The sequence below is a fragment of the Amphiprion ocellaris genome, chromosome 3 (genome assembly GCF_022539595.1).
Source record: "Amphiprion ocellaris isolate individual 3 ecotype Okinawa chromosome 3, ASM2253959v1, whole genome shotgun sequence".
Lineage (NCBI taxonomy): Eukaryota > Metazoa > Chordata > Actinopteri > Pomacentridae > Amphiprion > Amphiprion ocellaris.
This window is the reverse complement of record NC_072768.1, coordinates 38,342,821-38,362,802: the sequence shown is the minus strand read 5'-3', so window position 1 is coordinate 38,362,802 and position 19,982 is coordinate 38,342,821. Positions and strand designations below refer to the sequence as shown.

At 36.3% G+C, this 19,982-nt stretch overlaps 1 protein-coding gene across 2 annotated transcripts in view; it reads right to left on the bottom strand.

Moving 5' to 3' along the window:
* wwp2 (WW domain containing E3 ubiquitin protein ligase 2) overlaps positions 1-19,982 on the bottom strand; it is an 88,515-nt gene that overhangs the window by 24,991 nt on the left and 43,542 nt on the right. For both annotated transcript variants that reach the window (XM_055009045.1, XM_055009046.1), the window contains exons 10-11: positions 16,974-17,148; positions 4,328-4,382 (exon numbers count right to left, since the gene is read on the bottom strand). In XM_055009045.1, the coding sequence (XP_054865020.1) occupies positions 4,328-4,382; positions 16,974-17,148 (230 nt within the window). The remainder of the gene's footprint in view (positions 1-4,327; positions 4,383-16,973; positions 17,149-19,982) is intronic.

Sequence of the window (19,982 nt, the reverse complement as noted above, 5' to 3'; positions counted from 1 at the left end):
TTTAGGCCATTTTTGGATCTTCTTCGGACATATTTTGTTCAGTCTTTTTCTGATTAACAGCAGCATGAGGAGGAAACAGTCGTGTTCACATTGCAGCTCCTCCTCTACCCCCTCTTTACTATCCCCTCTCATACCCATTAGTCTTCTTTTTTCTTCTTCTCCAGCATCTTTCCATCTTTGTGCAGAAAGAAAAAAGCGACCGCAAATGATGAGAAGCCAGAGGAGCCGAGCCAGCGATATAATTGAGGTTTTTCGTCTCGAGGCACCGCAACATGTTGAAAAAGCATCATTTTTTTTCTCTTTTTCTGGAGCGTGTGATGCAGGCGGCGTTTATGAATGAACGTTCCCGCCGCGGATCCGATTACGCTGCTGAGAAAACGTCCAACGACGAAGGGCCTCCCGAGGCTGTAATTTGCGAGACTTGACGGTAAAAAGAACGGGGGAAAGTGATAAACGAGCAGCGAAGGGAAACCGAGACGAGGCATAAATCAATCAATTAACGGGAGATCGGCTCGACAGCGAAGCTTCGAATCAGGAGAAAAAGGAAAAATGTGAAAATCTGCAACAGATTTAGAAGCAGAGGGAAGAACCGAAGGCCGAAAGACAAGAAAAAGACTGTTTTGGGCTTTTCTGTGACTTTCAACAGAGAAAATGGAAAAAATAAATAAAAATCCAGTGAAAATGTTGCACATGTTGATTTCTCTTTTCATTTTTTGCAAAATAAATCCATTTGTTAGGTTATATTTGTACCATTCTGTACAGAAAACATTCCTTCGTTCTCTAATAATCAAAGAAATTCAGATTTTCATGGTTTTTGTTTAGCAACTTTTCAAGAAGTTCTGTTTCCATAGAGGTGCAGGACTTCATGTGGAGTAAAAAATGAGCCCAGAGTGGGTAAAAATGAGACAGAAGCTCCTCTTAGCTGCAGAAAATTCAAAAAAGGTTGCAGCAGGTAAACGGACAGAAGCAACGCCTGAAGGCATCAAAAAGTCCAACGAAGATTCTAACAACATCACTCAACACGACACACGAGGCATTTTGGACAAATTCTGATACATTTTGGTCCTTTTTTTGGACAATTTTAGCTAATTTTTGACAAGTTTTAAGTCACTTTTGACAAATTGAGGCATTTTGTGGAGATTTTTTGTCATTTTTTTGTCAATTTTAGCTAATTTTTGATAAGTTTTAAGTCACTCTTGGCAAATTGTGAGACATTTTGTGGAAGTTTTCAGTCATTTTTGATTACGTTAATAATATTTTGTCTAAAATTCAAGTTGTCCTGCAAAAATTATAAGATTTTTGTGGAGGTTTTTAGTCATTTTTTTTGACTATTTTAACTCATTTTTGACAAGTTTTAAGTCACTTTTGATAAATTATGAGGTATTATGGACAAATTATGAAGGATTTGGGACGAAATATGAGATTTTTGTGTAGGTTTTTGGACTTTGTTTGGACAATTTTAGCTAGTTTTTGAGAAGTATTAAGTCGCTCTTGACAAATTATGAGACGTTATGGACAAATTATGGCATTTTGGATAAATTACGAGGCATTTTTTGGAGGTTTTAGGTCATTTTTTGACAATTTTAGCTAATTTTTGACAAGTTTTAAGTCGCTCCTTACAAATTATGAGACATTATGGATAAATTATGACATTTCGGATAAATTCTGAGGCATTTTGTGAAGGTTTTTGGTCATTTTTGGACAATTTTAGCAAGTTTGAAGTTGCTCTCAACAAATTATGAGACATTTTGTGGAGCCTTTTAGTCATTTTCTTCATTTTTTAACTCATTTTGAATGAGTTTCAAGTCATTTTTAAACATTTAAAAGGCTGCAGTAGGTAAACTGGCAGCAGCAGCACCTGAAGGCATCAAAAAGTCCCACAAAGATGAATATATTTTTTGTTTTGCTGGTAAAATGAAAATAAAAAGTTGTTGCAGCTTCATTTAAAGTGTGTTTCAAAGGAGAATTCTGGTTTATTTTCCCAGTAATGTGGTGAATGTTAGCAGTGAGCAGTTAGCATTAGCATTCGTTTTAAATGTTTGTTTTCACTCGGACTGAACTTAAACACAGAAATTAGCCCAGAAAGACCTAAAAAGCTGCGGACGATTATTTATTATTTTATTCTACACATCTCCTTTGAAATGTTGCCCAAAAATAAACCGTTTGCTGTAAACAGATTCTGTAAAAAACTAAAAATTCTGATTTCTTCAACACAACTGAGAAGCCATGATTGACTGTGCTGCAACCGACAGGTCAGGAAAATTCAGAGTTTCCGATTAACTGTCCGGACCGCAAAGTGTTCGGTGAGTTTAAAAGACATGTTTTAAAGACGTAAACAAAACAAAAAAATCATCATAATTTAAGTATTTATCAGAGCAAGAAGTTGTAAAAACTGAGAAAATGTTGACAGCTTTAGAGCTTTAAAAACACAATAGATTGTGTAAAAAAAAAAAAGTTTAAAATTAAAGTAAAAAAAAATTCACATAATTTTTGACAATTTTAGTTGGTTTTTATATCGACCAATTATAAGGAATTTTTGTGGAGTTTTTTTTTAGTCCTTTTTGACAATTTTAACTATGTTTTAGGTAAATTTCCAGTTGTTCTCGACAAATTATGAGATTTTTGTGGAGGTTTTTAGTCATTATTGACCATTTTAACAACTTTTTGTACAAGTTTCAAGAAATTTTAGGCCATTTTTCAGTCATCTTTGGACACATTTTGGGCTGTTTGTAACAGGTTAAAAAAAAAACAAATCAACGTAGTTTCACGATTTATCAGAGCCAGATGTAACTGTATGACATTTAACTCAAATTATGAGACATTTTGGTCAAGTTTTGGAGTCATTTAAGGAAGATTTTTTGGGCAATTTTGGTAATTTGGCTAAATTTCAAGTCGTTCTCGATAAATTGTTCGATATTTTGTGGATAATTTTAGTAATTTTTGAATATTCTAATTAATTCAGGGCGAGTCTGAAGTCATTTTGGACCCATTTTGAGCAATTTTAAACAACTGCGGGCTGTTTTTAAGATGAATAAAGAAAATAAATCATTATTTATCAGAGGTAGAAATAACTGTCAGATATTTTACCTCCTGATGGTTGTTTTTGTAGAGGTTTTAAGTCATTTTTGATGTGTTTAGCTAATTCTGGGTGGGTTTGAAGTTGTTCTCAACAAATTATGAGGCATTTTGTGGAAGTTCTTAGTCATTTTTGATCATTTTAACCCATTTTCAACAAGTCTGAAGTCATTCTCACCAAATTCTGAAGTATTTTGTGGGGGCTTTCAGGCAGTTATGACAATTTCAATTATTCTGGATGAGTCTCAAGTCATTTTGAACCGATTTTGAACAATTTTCAACCACTGAGGGCTGTTTTTAAGACGTAAAAAGAAAACAAATCACTATTTATCAGAAGTAGAAATAATCTTCAGATATTTTACTTCCTTTATGACAAATTTTAAAAAGTTTTAAAAATTTTTGTGGAAGTTTTAAGTCATTTTTGGCTATTTTAGCTAATTCTGGTGAGTTTTAAGTCGTTCTCGACAAGTTATGAAGCATTTTGTGGAGGTTTTTCATAATTTTTTGCAATTTTAACAAATTTTCCACGAGTTTTAAGTCATTTTAGACCCATTTTGAACAATTTTAAACAACTGTGAGCTGTTTTTAAGACATAAAAAGAAAACAAATCACTATTTATCAGAGGCAGAAACAATTGTCAGATATTTTACTTCCTTTATGACAAATTTAAAAAAGTTTTTAAAAAGTTTTGTGGAGGTTTTAAGTCATTTTTGACCATTTTAATTAATTTTCAACAAGTTTTATGTTATTCTCAACAAATAATGAAGCATTTTGTGGAGGTTTATAGTCAGTTCTGATGATTTTTGCTAATTCTGGATGAGTTTTAAGTTGTTCTCGATAAATTATGAAGCATTTTGTGGAGGTTTAAGGTAATTTTTGATGATTTTAACTAATTCTGGATGAGTTTCAAGTCATTTTGGACCCATTTTGAACAATTTCAAACAACAGAGCGCTGTTTTTTAGACGTAAAAAGAAAACAAATCACTATTCATCCAAGGCAGAAATAATTGTCAGATATTTTGTAGAGGTTTTAAGTCATTTTTGATGATTTTAGTTAATTCTGGATGAGTTTTAAGTCGTTCTCCACAAGTTATGAAGCATTTTGTGGAGGTTTTTCGTAATTTTTTTCAATTTTAACCCATTTTCGACAAGTCTGAAGTCATTTTGGACCCATTTATAGCGGTTTCCACCACCTGAGGCTTATTTTATTTCCATTCAGTGCAGTTCAGGAGTGTTTTTCAGGCGAACTTACCCCATCCAGGAGGCAGCGCGCCCAGAGGGTCATTTTCCACCGGAGCTCCGGACGGCTGAGGGGGGAAACAGAAAGAGAGACAAAACAAATCCGGTTAGGACACCTTTTCCTTGCTTCTCGACGTAGGAGGCGTGAAAGTTAAAAAAAAAAAAAACATGTCTTCTGAGCTCTGGGATGCAGCCTCTGCTCGGCGGTACCTGAGGCTGCAGAGCGTGGAGGGATCCGGGGGTTTGTGGAGGGTTTGTGGAGCGTTTGTGGAGGTTTTTGCAGAAGGTTCGGCTCCTCTCTGCTGCAGCACTGAGGGGCGACTGAGGGAGCTGGCCGGCCGGCGGCGTCCAAAAACTACACGCTCGGTAGGAGGATAAAACAACAACGCTGTTCCAATGAGCTCACTGGCTGGACGGAGGCCCCACCTCCCCTCCAGCTTCCCGCTCACCTCCTCAAATACTCCCCCCACCTCCAGCGCCTCCGCCACCCCGAGCCCTCCTCCTCCTCCGCCTCTTCTAGCGCTGCTGTGAAACCAGGCAGGGAAGTGCGATGTCTGAGGGAACTGAGGGAACATTCATGCTTGTTCCAGACTGGACGCCCACCTCCCCGGCCCCACCCACCCACCCCAGGCCTGACAAAAGGCACCTTTATTCACCCTGGGCCTGGAAACCACTGTGGGGTTTGCTCAGCCTGCTGCAAGGAGAAAAAAAAAGGTGTGTGTGTGTGTGTGTGTGGTGTGGAAAGTTTGTCAAACAGGCAGTCAATGTTCTAATGTGGGAATAGAAACACACACTCAGTTACAAACACGCATGAATATATTAGCTGGAGTGGAAAAGCAGCTGAAAAAGACGCTTGTTGGGAATTAGTTTGTCAAAAGGGCCAATTTAAGGAGCATCATTAGCTGGACCAGCAGCAGCTCTGACGACTGCACCAAGAAAAGAGTCAAAAAACGTGGGGAAATGTACTTTTGGCAGCTTCTAGTAACCCGCTGAACGCCAAAATTTGAAAAACCCTGTGATTTTTTTATAGAAATACACAATTTGTCAAGCCAGCAACTGTAAAAAAAAGAAAAACTGCTGGAAAAATTCACCAAATCTAAGCTTAAAATTGTCGTATTTTGTCAAAATCACTTTATTCTACACATCTCATTAAAAAAAATTTAAAAAATAAAGCGTTTGCTTTAACAGGTGGTTTAAAAAACAAAAAATTCTGAGTTCTTATGCGCACCTGTGAAGCCATGACTGATGCCTCTGTGACCAACAGTCAGGTGACAAAAATTCAGTGTTTATGATTAAAGGTCTGAACTCCAAAATTTGCTGGCAAGTTTAAAAGGCACATTTGTGAGGAGATAAAAATTTAAAAAAAAACACCAAAATTACACTAGTTATCAGAGACAGAAACCGTAAAAACAGAAAAAATGTTCAAATTTTTAACTTTCTGGAGGTCCTTGAACATACCATGTGTGATGCACAGTTCAGTCAGGAAAAACGGTCAAAAAAAGTTTTAAATTGTCTTATTTTATCAAAATCGCTTCATTCGTCATAATTAGCTGGACCAGCAGCAATTCTGACGACTATCTACAAAAACAACCCACAAAATAGTCAAACAACATGAGGAAATGTCCTTTTAGCAGCTTCTTGTAGCCTGCTGAACCCCAAAACTTGCAAAGGCATGGGATTTTTTTTTAATAGAAATACACAATTTGTCAATCCACAAACTGTAAAAACAGAAAAACTTTTGGAAAAATTCACCAAATCGAAGTATAAAATGGTCATATTTCATCGGTGGCTTTATTCTACACGTCTCATTAAAAAATTCTTTAAAAATAAAGCGTTTGCTTTAAACAGATGGTTTAAAAAACAAAAAATTCTGAGTTCTTACGCACACCGGTAAAGCCATGACTAACTCCTCTGTGACCAACAGTCACGTAACAAAAATTCAGATTTTCCGATTAACCGTCTGAAACTCAAAATCTGCCGGCGAGTCTAAAAGGCAGTTTTTTGAGGAGTTAAAAATAAATAAATTCACCAAAATTACACTAGTTATCAGAGACAGAAACTGTAAAAACCAAAATAATTGGCAGATATTTAACTTTCTGAAGGTCCTTGAACCTAACATTTGTGATGTACATTTCAGTCAGGAAAAATAGTCAAAAAAAGATTAAAATTGTCATATTTTATCAAAATCACTTCATTCAGCATCACTAGCTGGACCAGCAGCAGCTCTGACGACGATCTACAAAAACAACCCACAAAATAGTCAAAAAAATGTGGGGAAATGTATTTTGGCAGCTTCTAGTTACCCGCTGAAACCCAAAAGTTGTTTTTGATTAACCATCTGAGCCACAAAATCGGCAAGCAAGTTTAAAAAGCACGTTAATTCATGAATTTTTCCCCCAGAGTCAGACGGCAGCAGCAGCAGCAACAACAACAACAACAACAACAACAACAACACAACCGTCACTCTTCACCCTCCCTACTCATCAAATTTATCTCTCTGAGACACCTTCCTCTTCTGCAAAATGAAATTCAAGTTTCCATTTTGATGCAGTTTAGGAGATCCAGCGCATGTTTCAGATGGTGTTTGACAGGTTTACATAGAGGGATTTCCAAGGAGCATTGCAACTGTTGCAGGAGCACTGGAAGCAGAGCATCGCTGCACGAGGGGAATACTTCGACAGTGTCTTAATTTAAATCACCTGTGTTATGTTTTTTTTTTTTTTTTAAATCAGCATGGTCTCTTTGATCCAGCTACGCATCTACAACATGTTGAGTCACCATTTTTTCTAGTGTAAGTCACCCTGTAGGCACTTTGAAAAATGTTGGACATATTGATTCCAGATTTAAATTTTCTGCAAAACAAACAGTCAATGAAATTCAGTCTTCATTGATCCCACACTGAGTAAAAATGGGACAGGAAGGTATTTTCTTGATTAGTTCTTCCAATAAGAATTTTAACTTTTCTTGTTTTTTTTCTTATTTTTTAAAGATGTATGGTATTCTAACTGGTATATACTGACATCTTAATAAAATGGATAAAACAAATAGTTCAATTTGTCCATCAAGAGAGACTGAGAGGTAAATCAAAGCTACTGGATGAATAAAATGAATGCAGCATGGTTCAGAAACAGTGAACAGAGGAGCAAGTTGTTGGAGATACATTCAGCATGGAGAAACATCTTTCTACAGCTGACAAATATTTAAGTAATTTTGGAGCATTTTAAAATCTTCTTTGGACACATTTTGAGCAATTTTCAACATTTTGAGAAGTTTTAAGCCGTTCTCAACAAATTATGAGACATTTTGTGGAGGTTTAAATAGTTTCACTATTTATCAAAGCCAAGTGTAATTGTAGGACATTTAACTCAAATTATGAAACATTTTGGGCAAGTTTTGGAGTCATTTATGGGAGATTTTAATCATTTTTGACAACTTTTATTTTGGATGAGCGTAAGATCTCGTTCTTTTATTAAAATCGCTTTATTCAACATGTCTCATTTGAAATATTCTCAAAAATACAGTGTTTGCTTTAAACAGATGGTTTTAAAAACTAAAAATTTTGAGTTCTTTAATGCAACTGTGAAGCCATGACTGACTCAGCTGTGAACAACAGTCACATCACAAAAATTCAGAGTTTCTCATTAAAGGTTTGAAGCCCAAAATCTGCTCCAGAGATGCATAGACAAGAAAAATATATATTAAAGAGCAAAATTTAAAACAAGTCTCCACAACAACAGCCCCTTTCAAAGACAGAAAGTGTAAAAACAGAAAAATTGGTCAGATATTTAACTTTCTGATGGTCCTTGAACCTAACATGTGTGACGTACAGTTCAGTCAAGAGAAATAAAAAATTTATATTTGTTGTGTTTCCATAGAGGTGCAGGACTTTATATTAACGTTGGTGTTCTGGTGGCTACTCAGGTACAACTGTTTTCCAAATTAAAGCCCTTCAAAGGTTTTTTTTTATAGGTTTTTTTTTTTGCACCACAGAAGCGATGATTGTTTCCAAGAGAAGCCATAAAATGTGGTCAAATGTCATTTTGGCAGCTTCTAGTAGGATTTTGATGGTTCAGTTGGAAAAAATAACCAAATCTAAGCTTAAGATTCTAGTATTTCATTCAAAATGCAGACATTTTGAGGAGCTTTTTATTCATTTTTGATCATTTTAACAAATTTTGGACAAGTTTCAAGTCATTTTAGAATCTTTTTTTGGACACATTTTGGGCAATTTTCAACAACTGAGGGCTGTTTTAACACAAAATCATGTAATTTTTGACAATTTTTAAGTCGCTCTCGACAAAATCTGAGACATTTTGAGGAGGTTCTTAGTCATTTTTGACCATTTTAATGAGATTTTGCCTAAATTTCAAGTCATTCTTACCAAATTATAATGAGACATCTTGAGGCAATTGTTACTCATTTCTGATAATTTTAACAAATTTTGGACAAGTTTCAAGTCATTTTAGGCCATTTTTTAATATTCCTTGGACACATTTTGGCCAATATCAACAACTGAAGGCTGTTTTAAGCACAAAATTTGCCAATTTTAAGCAACTCTCAACAAATTATGAAACATTCTGTAGAGGCTTTTAGTCATTTTTCACCATTTTAACAAATGTTTTGAAAAAAAAACTGTGTGAGAGTAAGAAATACATATAATAATAATAATAATAATAATAATAATAATAATAATAATAATAATAATAATAACAATAACAATAACAATAACAATAACAATAATAATAATAATAATAATAATAATAATAATAATAAACCCCAGGGTTTCAATAGGGACCACTAAGTGCTCGGACCCTAAATATATTCAAAAGCAAATTTGAAAAAAAATCACCAGAAATGCAGCATTTGTCACAGACTGAAACTGTAAAAACAGAAATATTTGTTAGGAATTTAACTTTCTGATGGTCATTGAACCTAACATGTGTGATGTACAGTTCAATTAGGAAAAATAGTCCAAAAAAAGTTTTTTTTGTGTATTACGCTGCAGAATAAATCTGTTGTGCTTCCATAGAGGTGCAGGACTTTATATTAACGTCGGTGCTCTGGTGGCTGCACAGGTACAACCGTTTTCTAAATTAAAGCCCTTCAAAGGTTTGTTTTTAGTTTTTGTTGTTGCACCACAGAAGTGATGATTGTTTCCCAGAGAAGCCATAAAGTGGAGCATTATCCTCCCGATGTCAGCGTCACTTTAAAGAGCATTTCTACCCGGAAAAGAAGGAGAAAAAAAGCAGCTCTGTCATGGAAACTGTGAGGGAGTCGGGATGGAAAAGAGCTGCAGCTCCAGAGTGGGCACAGAACCGGGTTAAAGGGTGGCGTGTCGTCGTCGCCGCCGGCAGCCAATCTGTGCCCCGGAGCCCCACCCTGCCCGGCTCTCTGTGACTAAAAAAGGTAAAAGGAGAATATAATGATATAAAGACATGATGACTTCATCCTGGCCCCGACCATTCAGCTCCTCGGCAGGAAAAGAAAAAAGGCAAAGTCTGAGAAAACAAGGGTGGGAGAGGAAGCGAGGGGGAAAGCGGCGTGTTGGCAGCAACGTGTGAAATAAAGGTTGGGTGTCACGGAGCTGGATGGAGAGCGCCGTAAAGACTCGCCTCCGGGCTCCGCAGGTGAAAACGGCGATTTCAGCCGGTCGTCTCTGACGTCAGACGCGAGCTGAAGTTTTAATTTTTGTCCCGGCGAGCAGAAGGGAGGTCACGGAGTTCATCGGCCATTCACACACGGCGCAAAACTGCTGGCTCATCTGTGCTTCGGTCGAACAAACCGCTTCAACACCACAGCTCCATTTACAGGGAAAACACGGCGAGAGGAACGTCCTGCTGCTCACAATTAGCTTAACATTAAAGACTAAAATAGCACCAATTCAACAACAGGCTTAATTTGACCCAATAAAACCACCTCAGAGCTGTTTTTGAAGATATTTTCCCAATTGCCAACCCACATTAGATGTTTTTCCTGAGCTTTAAACCATATTTGAAGTCATGTAGAGACACACATACTCTAAAGCAGGGCTGCAATTAACCCTCGTGTCGTCCTGCGGGTCAAAATTGACCCGTTTTAAAGGTTGAAAATGTGGAAAAATATATATTTTCACAGTGAAACTTCTGCTGTCCACATTTTCAACATTTTTGGGAAATCTTTGAACATTTTTTGGTGGAAAAAAGGAAATGTTAAAAATGTTTCTGAAGATTATTCACAAAAAATCTACCAAAATCCAGCGAATTTCGCTGGATTTTGGTTGATTTTTATGTGAATGTTCTTAAAGAAAATATTAGAAGTTTTACTGATATATATGTAATCACTGTAGATATTTTTAGGATTTTTTGGAAGATTTTTGCTCATTTTTTGAAAAATATTTACAAGAATTTTCTTGCCAAATTTGGGGGATTTTTTTAAAATAAAACTTTTAAGAGAAACTTTTAAGGAATTATTGGTCCAGCGAAATTCGCTGGATTTTGGTTGATTTTTTTTCTGAATGTTCTTAAAGAAATATATTTTTAACATTTCTTTTTTTCCACCAAAAAATGTTCAAAAATTTCCCAAAAATGTTCAAAATGTGGAAGTTTTCACTGTGAAAATATATTTTTTTCCCACATTTTCAAACTTTAAAACGGGTCAATTTACCCCGCAGGACGACACGAGGGTTAAATAAGTTCTGTTTGTTGTGCTTCCACGGCATAAAATCATCGTCTATGGAAATATGAGTTGTGTGTAAACAGAGAACATGTGGGAGTTTTCTGTTAAAACACAGCAGTGATTCAGGCACTGCTTTAAGGAGGCTTCGTTCCAGAATGAAAAGAAAGTTAGAGGGAGGAAGGACTGATGGGAGGATGGAGAGTGGTGCAGATATAGAAAGGAAAAAGGGAATCTGAACGGAGCCGAGATAAAAATACAGACGTGGATAGAAGCAGAGAGAACTCAGAAACGTCTTCTGTGCAGCAGGAAATACTTATAAAACCACAAATTACATAGAAATAGAGAAAAATCAAGTAGAATTTCTTCGACAATTTGGAAAAGAAACTACTGAAAAAGTCAAGCAAGTAGAATTACTTGCATTATTTGTTTCGTAAAAATGGGAAAAAAACTAGAAATCAACATGTACAACATTTTCCCAAGAGTCTACAGCTGTTACCAACACACATACTAAGATGTTTCACCATGCTGACTGGATCTTCCAACAACTTGCTGCTCTGTTCACTGTTTCTGAGTCATGCTGCATTTATTTATTGATCCAGTAGGTTTAAATATTTAACTATTTACATGTTTCCAACCTTTACAAACCGAGCTACTAATAAAGAAAAGAGTAAAAGAGGAAGAGGAGGAGGGTATCTGAAATTAGCCGGGATAAAAACACATGTTGCAGAAAAAAGGGGGGATTTTGGAGATGGAAACGGGAGATTCTGGGGGAGATTCTGGGGGGTTGAAGGAAAAGGGTAAATAAAGAGGAAATGGGCAGAAACAGCAGCAGTTAATAACTGAGGAGCTGCTTCTCTCTGGAGTTCATAATGAGCTACAATTACTCTGAAAACACACATTTGCTCGTCCATCTCTGTGAGGACCGACGGGCTTTTTCACTGTTGATTAATGTGAACGTTATTTCCTCAATTAAGTGTTTTTTTTCCCTTTAAAATGTCCCAAAAAGGTCAAAAAGGACAAATAACAACAAATGCACCAAAGACAATACATATTTAGTTTACTGTTAAAAGGAAAAAAATGTAGGATTTGTTGTTTTAGTCGTGTTTAAGGTGAAAATATCAACAAACTTTAGAATAATTATTGATGAAATAGTCCTCCTATGTGTTTCTTCTGCAGACTTTTAACTACATCAGTTTCTAAATCAGTGGGAATCAAATATCAAAAGGAAAGTTGACAAAAACTGAACTGAGAACAGCAGATTCTCTCTGAATTTGAACATCTTTACGCTGTTTTTCTGTTTCTGTTGACATTTTACTGCATTCTGTAAGGCATTTTGAACTTTGTTAAAATGGTGGCAGTTGGGTTATTTGAGCCAGAAGGCCAGGATGAACCACCAAAGATAACTGGTAAATAATTACATTACTGTCAATCTATAGCTACATGTTGAATAGTAGCCCAGTTCTGTCCATTTTGAACATGGTTTGATTCTTAAATTTGTCATCTGTGGGGCTTATTGAAGGAATTTGGCCTTTAAAGCTGTAATATTATCTTCAAATTCAACTTTTAATTCGTCATTTGGTGTTGAATTTGTCTTGCTTTGATAAAGCATTACATGAGGGTTAAAATTTTCAATTTTACTTTAGTTTTCTTGTTTGTTCCATGTTTCTCCAAAATAAAACTGTCCACCACAAAAAGCTGTAAAAACTACCACAATGGAGGAGGTTTTGCATCATTTCGTGGTACTTTTGCATCATTTTGTGGGGATTTTCATCGTTTTTTGGTGACTTTGCATCTTTTCATGGTGATTTTGCATCTTATTGTGGTGATTTTACATCTTTTTGTGGTGATTTTGCATATTTTTGTGGTGATTTTGCATATTTTTGTGGTAGCTTTACATCGTTCCATGGTAATTTTGCATCTTTGAGTGGTGATAATTGATGGCACACTTTACTCCGACATATTTTCTCCAAACCCTTATTTTACCTCTTGAGACAAGGAAACACTTAGTTCTTGGTTCTGGAAAGCCATATTTTTAAAACAGATAATTTTAGATCCAATCCAATTATTGCCAGAGAAGCCCCACATCCTGAAGTACATGTTTAATTTTTAGACATTAATGTCATGCCTCCACTGTAACCACACTTCACTCTCCCCTACATATATATAGATATTTTTTGTGTGCATTTTTGATAACGTGTGGAAAACTTCAGAGAGGTATTTTCTTGCATGTAGTTTACTAACTTTAACTTCATCTTTTCAAAATAAAAGGAAAAATAGCTATTTTTAAAGCATGAAGCAGCCATAACGCCCTCATAAAGTTTCTGTCTGAAAGCATCCACGTCTAAGTTGTGTTTGTTTCTGTGCAGATTTTACAGTTGGTGAGTCGAGGCCTCCTGACCTGCTCCGCTCGTCATGTGCTGTACGAAAAAATGTGGCACCTGAGCTCCACATTACAGCCTCATGAACACATCTGCACAAACACACCGTTCAACACACACTGCAGCAGCTACACAACCCCCTCCACTAGTTATTCTACTTTATTAACAATCTGCAGCACGATCTGAGTTGACTTTATAACATCACAAACTTCCTTAAACAGGTTTCACAATCTGCACAAAATCCACCCTCTGATTATCAAAAAATACCCAAAAAACTGAGGAAGAAAGGTGTGATTCTGAGTATGAGGTAGTTTTGCATCTTTTTGTGGTGATTTTATATCTTTTTTTTGTAGTTCTGCTTATTTTTGTAGTAGTTTTACATCTTCTTGTGGTGGTTTCACATCTTTTTATGATGATTTTGAATCTTTTCATGGTGATTTTGCATCTTTTCACGGTAGTTTTCCATCTCTTTATGGTGATTCTGCATCTTTTTGTGATGATTCTGCATCTTTTTATGGTGATTCTGCATCTTTTTTTGGTGATTCTGCATCTTTTTGTGATGATTCTGCATCTTTTTGAGATGATTCTGCATCTTTTTGTGATGATTCTGCATCTTCTCATGGTGATTCTGCATCTTTTTATGGTGATTCTGCATCTTTTTGTGATGATTCTGCATCTTTTTACGGTGATTCTGCATCTTTTTGTGTTTGTTTTAGATCTTTTCATTGATTCTGAGGTCAGACAGAGGAAATATATACTTTAAAAACAAGAAAAACTACAATCTGCACAAACTCTGCCCTCTGATGATCAAAAAATACCCTAAAAACTGAGTATAAAGGTGTGATTCTGAGCATGTGGGCTGGTTCACAGTGACACTATCTTGTGTTTCCTCGTTCACACACTGCAGCCATAAATAGTCGCTGCTATCAGCATTCCAGGCCGGAGCGCCGGACGATCAACATGGAGGCCAGAGCTGCTGTTCTCACAGATTCAGACCGACGCCGTGGCTGCTTTTAGCTGCCATTCTGTTTGTCCAATCATTTTCACATCCCTTATGTAATCTGACGTTGCTGGAAACGTTTAGAGCAACTCGGCTGGTAGCAACAATCACTTCAGGCTCCTGATTGCAAGATCACTAAAGCTGTTTTTTCTTGCTCCAGTCTTGTTTTTACTAACTGTAGTGTCAGCAAAAATAGAAATTCTTTGATTATTTACTTCACAAAAACTGGAGGAAAAAAATTGAATCAACACACAGCTACTATGTAAAGCAAATGACCAAAATTACCACAAGAAAATGTGAAATTTCCACAAAAACATGTAAAACCACCACAAAAAGATGAAAAACAACCACAAAAAGATGAAAAACCACCACGAAAAGATGTAAAACTTCTACAAAAAGATGAACACATGATGAAAAGACGTAAAACTACCACAAAAGGTGTAAAACTAGCACAAAAAGATACAAAACCACCACAAAAAGATGCAAAATCACCACGAAAATATGCAGAATCACCACAAAAAGATGCAAAATCACCACGAAATTATGCAGAATCACCACAAAAAGATGTAAAATCAGTACTAAAAGAAATAAAATCATCCTAAAAACATGCAAAATCTCCTCTAAAAGACACAGAATCACTGGTTGATATTGTTGTATTTTCATAAATCATGTGAATACGTGCATGTTATCTTCTCTGGTCTGTTCTGATCATTTCAGTAGAAATTAACCAGCTTTAATCTGCTGCTAATCTCAGTTTTTCATGTAGATTAAGCTTTATTTTACGCCAACGTGGCTGCAGGTGGAGTCACTCCGGTTGATTTAGTTCATCTACAGATAACTAATAATTAATTCGGTGTCCACTAGGATCGTCTCTGGCTCTGTCTCTGGATATTTTCCCTCTTTTTTCCGCCTCTTGTGGGCCGTAAACCTCCCGCGGTGTCACACGTTACTGCCGGTTAGAGTTTCTGCTGGATCTGTTTGGGTTTCAGCGTCGCTCTCGGTTCTCTGTGGGGGGTTGAAGACGTTATTTGAAACCAGTTTATAGTATTTTTCCATCCTGACAGTGAAGGTCAAACTGCAGCCAGACAGTAAAGACTTATGGGGCTGAAACAACAGAACTCTGTGAATGGACCATTAGTAAAAACCAGCCTTAAAACTCTAACGGGCCTCAGTAAAAGCTCCACGCCCTGCTACAAGCTGCATGAAGCTGCTGCTGGTTCTTTGTTTTTAACGGCGTTCTTTTGTTGTCGGTCGTCTGTGGAACAACCTTTGCTGGTTTTTATCGGCTGCTGCTTCGCTCCTTCCCTTTTTTCTAAACCTGTTTGCAGATTTCACACCAAAACTCTCCTCTTTATGCTCCGACACGACTCCTTTGTGAGGAAAATAAAAAGCCAACAGGTGGAAAGTTCCTCTGATTTATCGTCAGAAGCTGCTGGCAGGTGAACATCCATGTGATTGTGTTTTCTTTACTGTAACTCCAGTTATTATTACTGGAGCAAAACACACGAACAAGTCAGTTCATCACCGTCAACGTCTCTGTGGTTAGAATGTCTGAAAACATGCAAGATTTCTCTTGTTTTTAAGCCATATATCTGCTTTGTCTGACCTCAGAATGATGGAAAAGATGTAAAACTACTACAAAAAGATGCAAAATCACCATGAATTGATATAAAAGTACCACAAAAAGATGCAAAATCACCACATAAAGATACACAATCACCACAAAAAGATGCAAAACCACCATTGTGGTAGTTGTACATCTTTTTGTGGTAGTTTTAAGACTTTTTTGTGTTAGTTTTACATATTTTTGTCGTATTTTTACATATCTTCGTGGTGATTTTGCATCTTTAATGGTGATTTTTAATTTTTAGGGGTAATTACACATTTTGTTGTCGTGATTTTACGTTTTTTCATGGTTAGTCTGCATCTTTTCATTATGATTTTGCATCTTGTGGTGATTTTGCAGGTTTTTGTGGTGCTTATGAGTGTTTGGGCTGATTTCATATCTTTTTGTGGCGCTTTTGAATCTTTGTGTGGTGATTTTGCATGTTTTTATGATGATTTTGCATCTTTGGTGTGGTATTTTCACATTTTGTTATGATGATTCATTGTCTTTTTGATTTGACTGAATCTTTTCGTGATAATTTTGCATCTTTTCATGATGATTTTACATCTTTTTGTGATGATTTTGCATATTTTCATGATGATTTTGCATCTTTTTGGTTTGATTTTACATGTTTTTGTGGTGAATTTGAATCTTTTCATGATGATTTTACATCTTTTCATGGTGATTTTACATCTTTTTATGGTGATTTTGCACCTGTTCATGATGATTTTGCATCTTTTTGTGGTGATTTTGCATCTTTACATGACGATTTTGCATCTTTTCATGATGATTTTGCATCTTTTCATGATGATTTTCATCTTTTCATAGTGATTTTACATCTTTGTGTCATCGTTTTGCATGTTTTTGTGGTGATTTCCTATCTTTGAGTGGCGATATAAACTAAATCAGGCTCAGGTGATATTTGGGGGATTCTGTGTTGAAGGCAGCTCTTAAACTTCACTGTGTTTAGCTTGAACAGCTGAAAACCGTCGTACTGAGTGGACGTGGACCAGTTTGGTACCTGGTAGAGGAAGCGCTGGCTGAACTGGTGCATGGCTCCCTGCAGCTGGCTGCGCTGACTCTGCCACTGCTGGTAGTTTCTGACGGACTCGGCCGTGGGTCGCTGCCATGTGGTGGTTCTGGTGTTGTGGTCCACGTAGTAGAACCTTCCCCTCTGGTCCACTCGCTTCTCCCAGCTGGAGGAGGGAAAACAGGAAGAGAGCAGCTTTCAACAACAGCTTTATTAAAGGACATCAGAGTGGGCGGCTGCTTCAGAAAGCTGCTGATTTATAGAGGAGGAAAAAGAAACGAGACGAGGAGAGGAAGGAAAACAGAGAGAGAGCTGGGAAAGGATGAAAAGTAAAGATGCAAAAACACAAGAGATCAGAAATTATACAGCAAAGATGGTTAAAGCAGAAAGTTATTGCTCAAATCTACATAAAAACTTACAATGAAAGCTCGTTAAATGTCGCCCACAAACCAGTTCTAACTCTGTGAACACCAAAACCTGCCAGCTAGCATGAAAGGCATGTCTTTTTTCTTTAAAAATTTGCAATATTCAAAAAAAAAATCGACATTTATCAGACCTATAAACTATAAAAACACAAAAACAACTGGCTGATTTTCAGTATCTGAAAATACACCTGGATCTACTGGTGGTGATTTTACATCTTTTTGTGGTGAAATTTGCATGTTTTTATAGTGATTTTAACGTCTTTTCATCGCGATTTTTGAGTCTTTGTGGTGATTTTGCATCTCTTCAGCGTGATTTTACATCTTTCAGTGATCATATTGCATGGTTGTTTGGAGATTTTACATCTTTTTGTGGCAAATGTTGATTCTTTATGGTGATTTCTTGTCTGTTTGTGGTCATACTGGATTTTTTTGTTGTGAATTGAGATCTTTTTGTGGAGATTTTTGACTCTTTGTGGTCATTTAGCATCTTTTCCTGCATGATTTTATGCCTTTTTGTGGTGATTTTACATTTTCTTGTGGTGATTCCATGTCTTTTCGAGGTGATTCTGAGTCTTTTTGTGGTGTTTTTGAGTCTTTGTGATGATTTCACATCTTTTTGTGGTCATTTAGCATGTTTTGTAATGATTTTACCTCTTTTTGTAGTGATTTCATGTCTTCTTGTGGGGATTTCTTGTTTTTTTGTGGTCATTTTGCATATTTTTCTGGTCATTTTAGATCGTTTTGCTGTCATTTTTGGCTCTTTGTGATCATTTTGAATCTTTTTTGTGGCGAATTTTGACTCTATGGTGATTTCTTGTCTGTTTGTGGTCATTCTGGATCTTTTTGTTGTGATTTTAGATTTTTTTGTGGCTATTTTTGACTCTTTGTGTTTATTTAGCATCTTTTCCTGCATGATTTTACGTCTTTTTGAGGTGCTTCTGCATGTTTTTGAGGTGATTTTACATTTTATTGTGGTGATTCCATGTCTTTTTGTGGTGACTTTCATGTCTTTTTGTGGAGATTTTTGACTCTTTGTGGCCATTTTTTGTCTTGTTGTGGTCATGTTGTATGTTTTTGTAGTGATTTTACTTCTTTTTGTGGTGATATTTAACTCTTTCTGGTGATATCATATTTGTTTGTGGTTGTTTTGCATCTTTTCCTAGTGATTTGACATCTTCTAGTGGTCATTTTGCATCTTTTGTGGTAATTTTGCGTCTTCTTTGTGGTAATTTTCCGTTTTCGTGCAGTCATTCCATGTATTTTTGTGGTGACTTTTGAGTCTTTATGGCGATTTCATGTCTGTTTGTGGTCATTTTACATCTTTTTGAAGAAAATTTGCACATTTTCTGGTGGTTTTGCATTTTTTTCATCGAGATTTTGTGTCTTTCTGTACTTTATACTGGAATTACAAGAACAGACGGAGCAGAACAACTGTACATATTCCTATAATCTTGAAAAGCAGAACTGTATTAACTGGTGATTTTGTCTTTTGATAGTTATTTTCTGTCTTCTTTGTGGTAAGTTCCCATTTTCTTGTGTTGATTCCGTGCCTTCTTCAGGTGATTTTTACTCTTTTTGTGATGATTTTAAACCTTTTTGTGATTTTTTTAGTCTGGGTTTTGATTTCCTATCTTTTTTTGGTCATTTTGCATCTTTTTCTGGAGATTGTACATATTTTTTGTGGCGATTTGAGCAATGATTTTTTTTTTTTTTGTGGTCATTTTGGATCTTTTTGTGGTGATTTTACATGTTTTCCTGGTGATTTAAGATGTTTTTGTAGTGATTTCATGTCTGTTTGGGGTCATTTTGCATCTTCTCAGCATGATTTTTGAGCCTCTGTGGTGATTTCACATCTTTTTGTGGTCATTTTGCATGTTTTCTTGGAGACTGTACACCTTCTTGTGGTAATTTTTCATGCTTTCATGGTGATGTTATGTCCTTTTTGTGGTCATTTAGCATGTTTTTGTAGTGATTTTGCATCTTTCTGTGGTGATTTTTGACTCTTTGTGGTGACTTCTTATCCGTTTGTAGTCATTTTACATCTTTTCATGGTGGCTTTACATATTTTTGTAGTGAGTTTTGAGTCTTTAGTCTGGGTTTTGATTTCCTATCTTTTTTTGGTCATTTTGCATCTTTTTCTGGAGATTGTACATATTTTTTGTGGTGATTTGAGTCTTTGCAATGATTTCATTTCTTTTTGTGGTCATTTTGGATCTTTTTGTGGTCATTTTACAATTTTTCAGAGTAATTTTTGACTCTTTGTGGTGATTTCAGATCTTTTTTTTGTGGTAATTTTGCATCTTCACTGTAATGTCTCCTGTTTGGCTCAGACATCATTGGACAGTTTATCCATTTTAAAGCAGCTCTCTGTGATGAAGTCGAGGGAACCGATGGTGGACGTCGGGTTTGTGACTGACAGCGAACACGGCTGCTCTGGCTGCCTGCAGCATTACTCACAGGTTTAAGTATATCTCCCCCTGAGACGAGGGTCTGGACGAGAGCTCAGATACCGACGGAAACACAAACACACGACGGACATAAAAACACACACATGAACAAAGCTGCAGCGCTACGG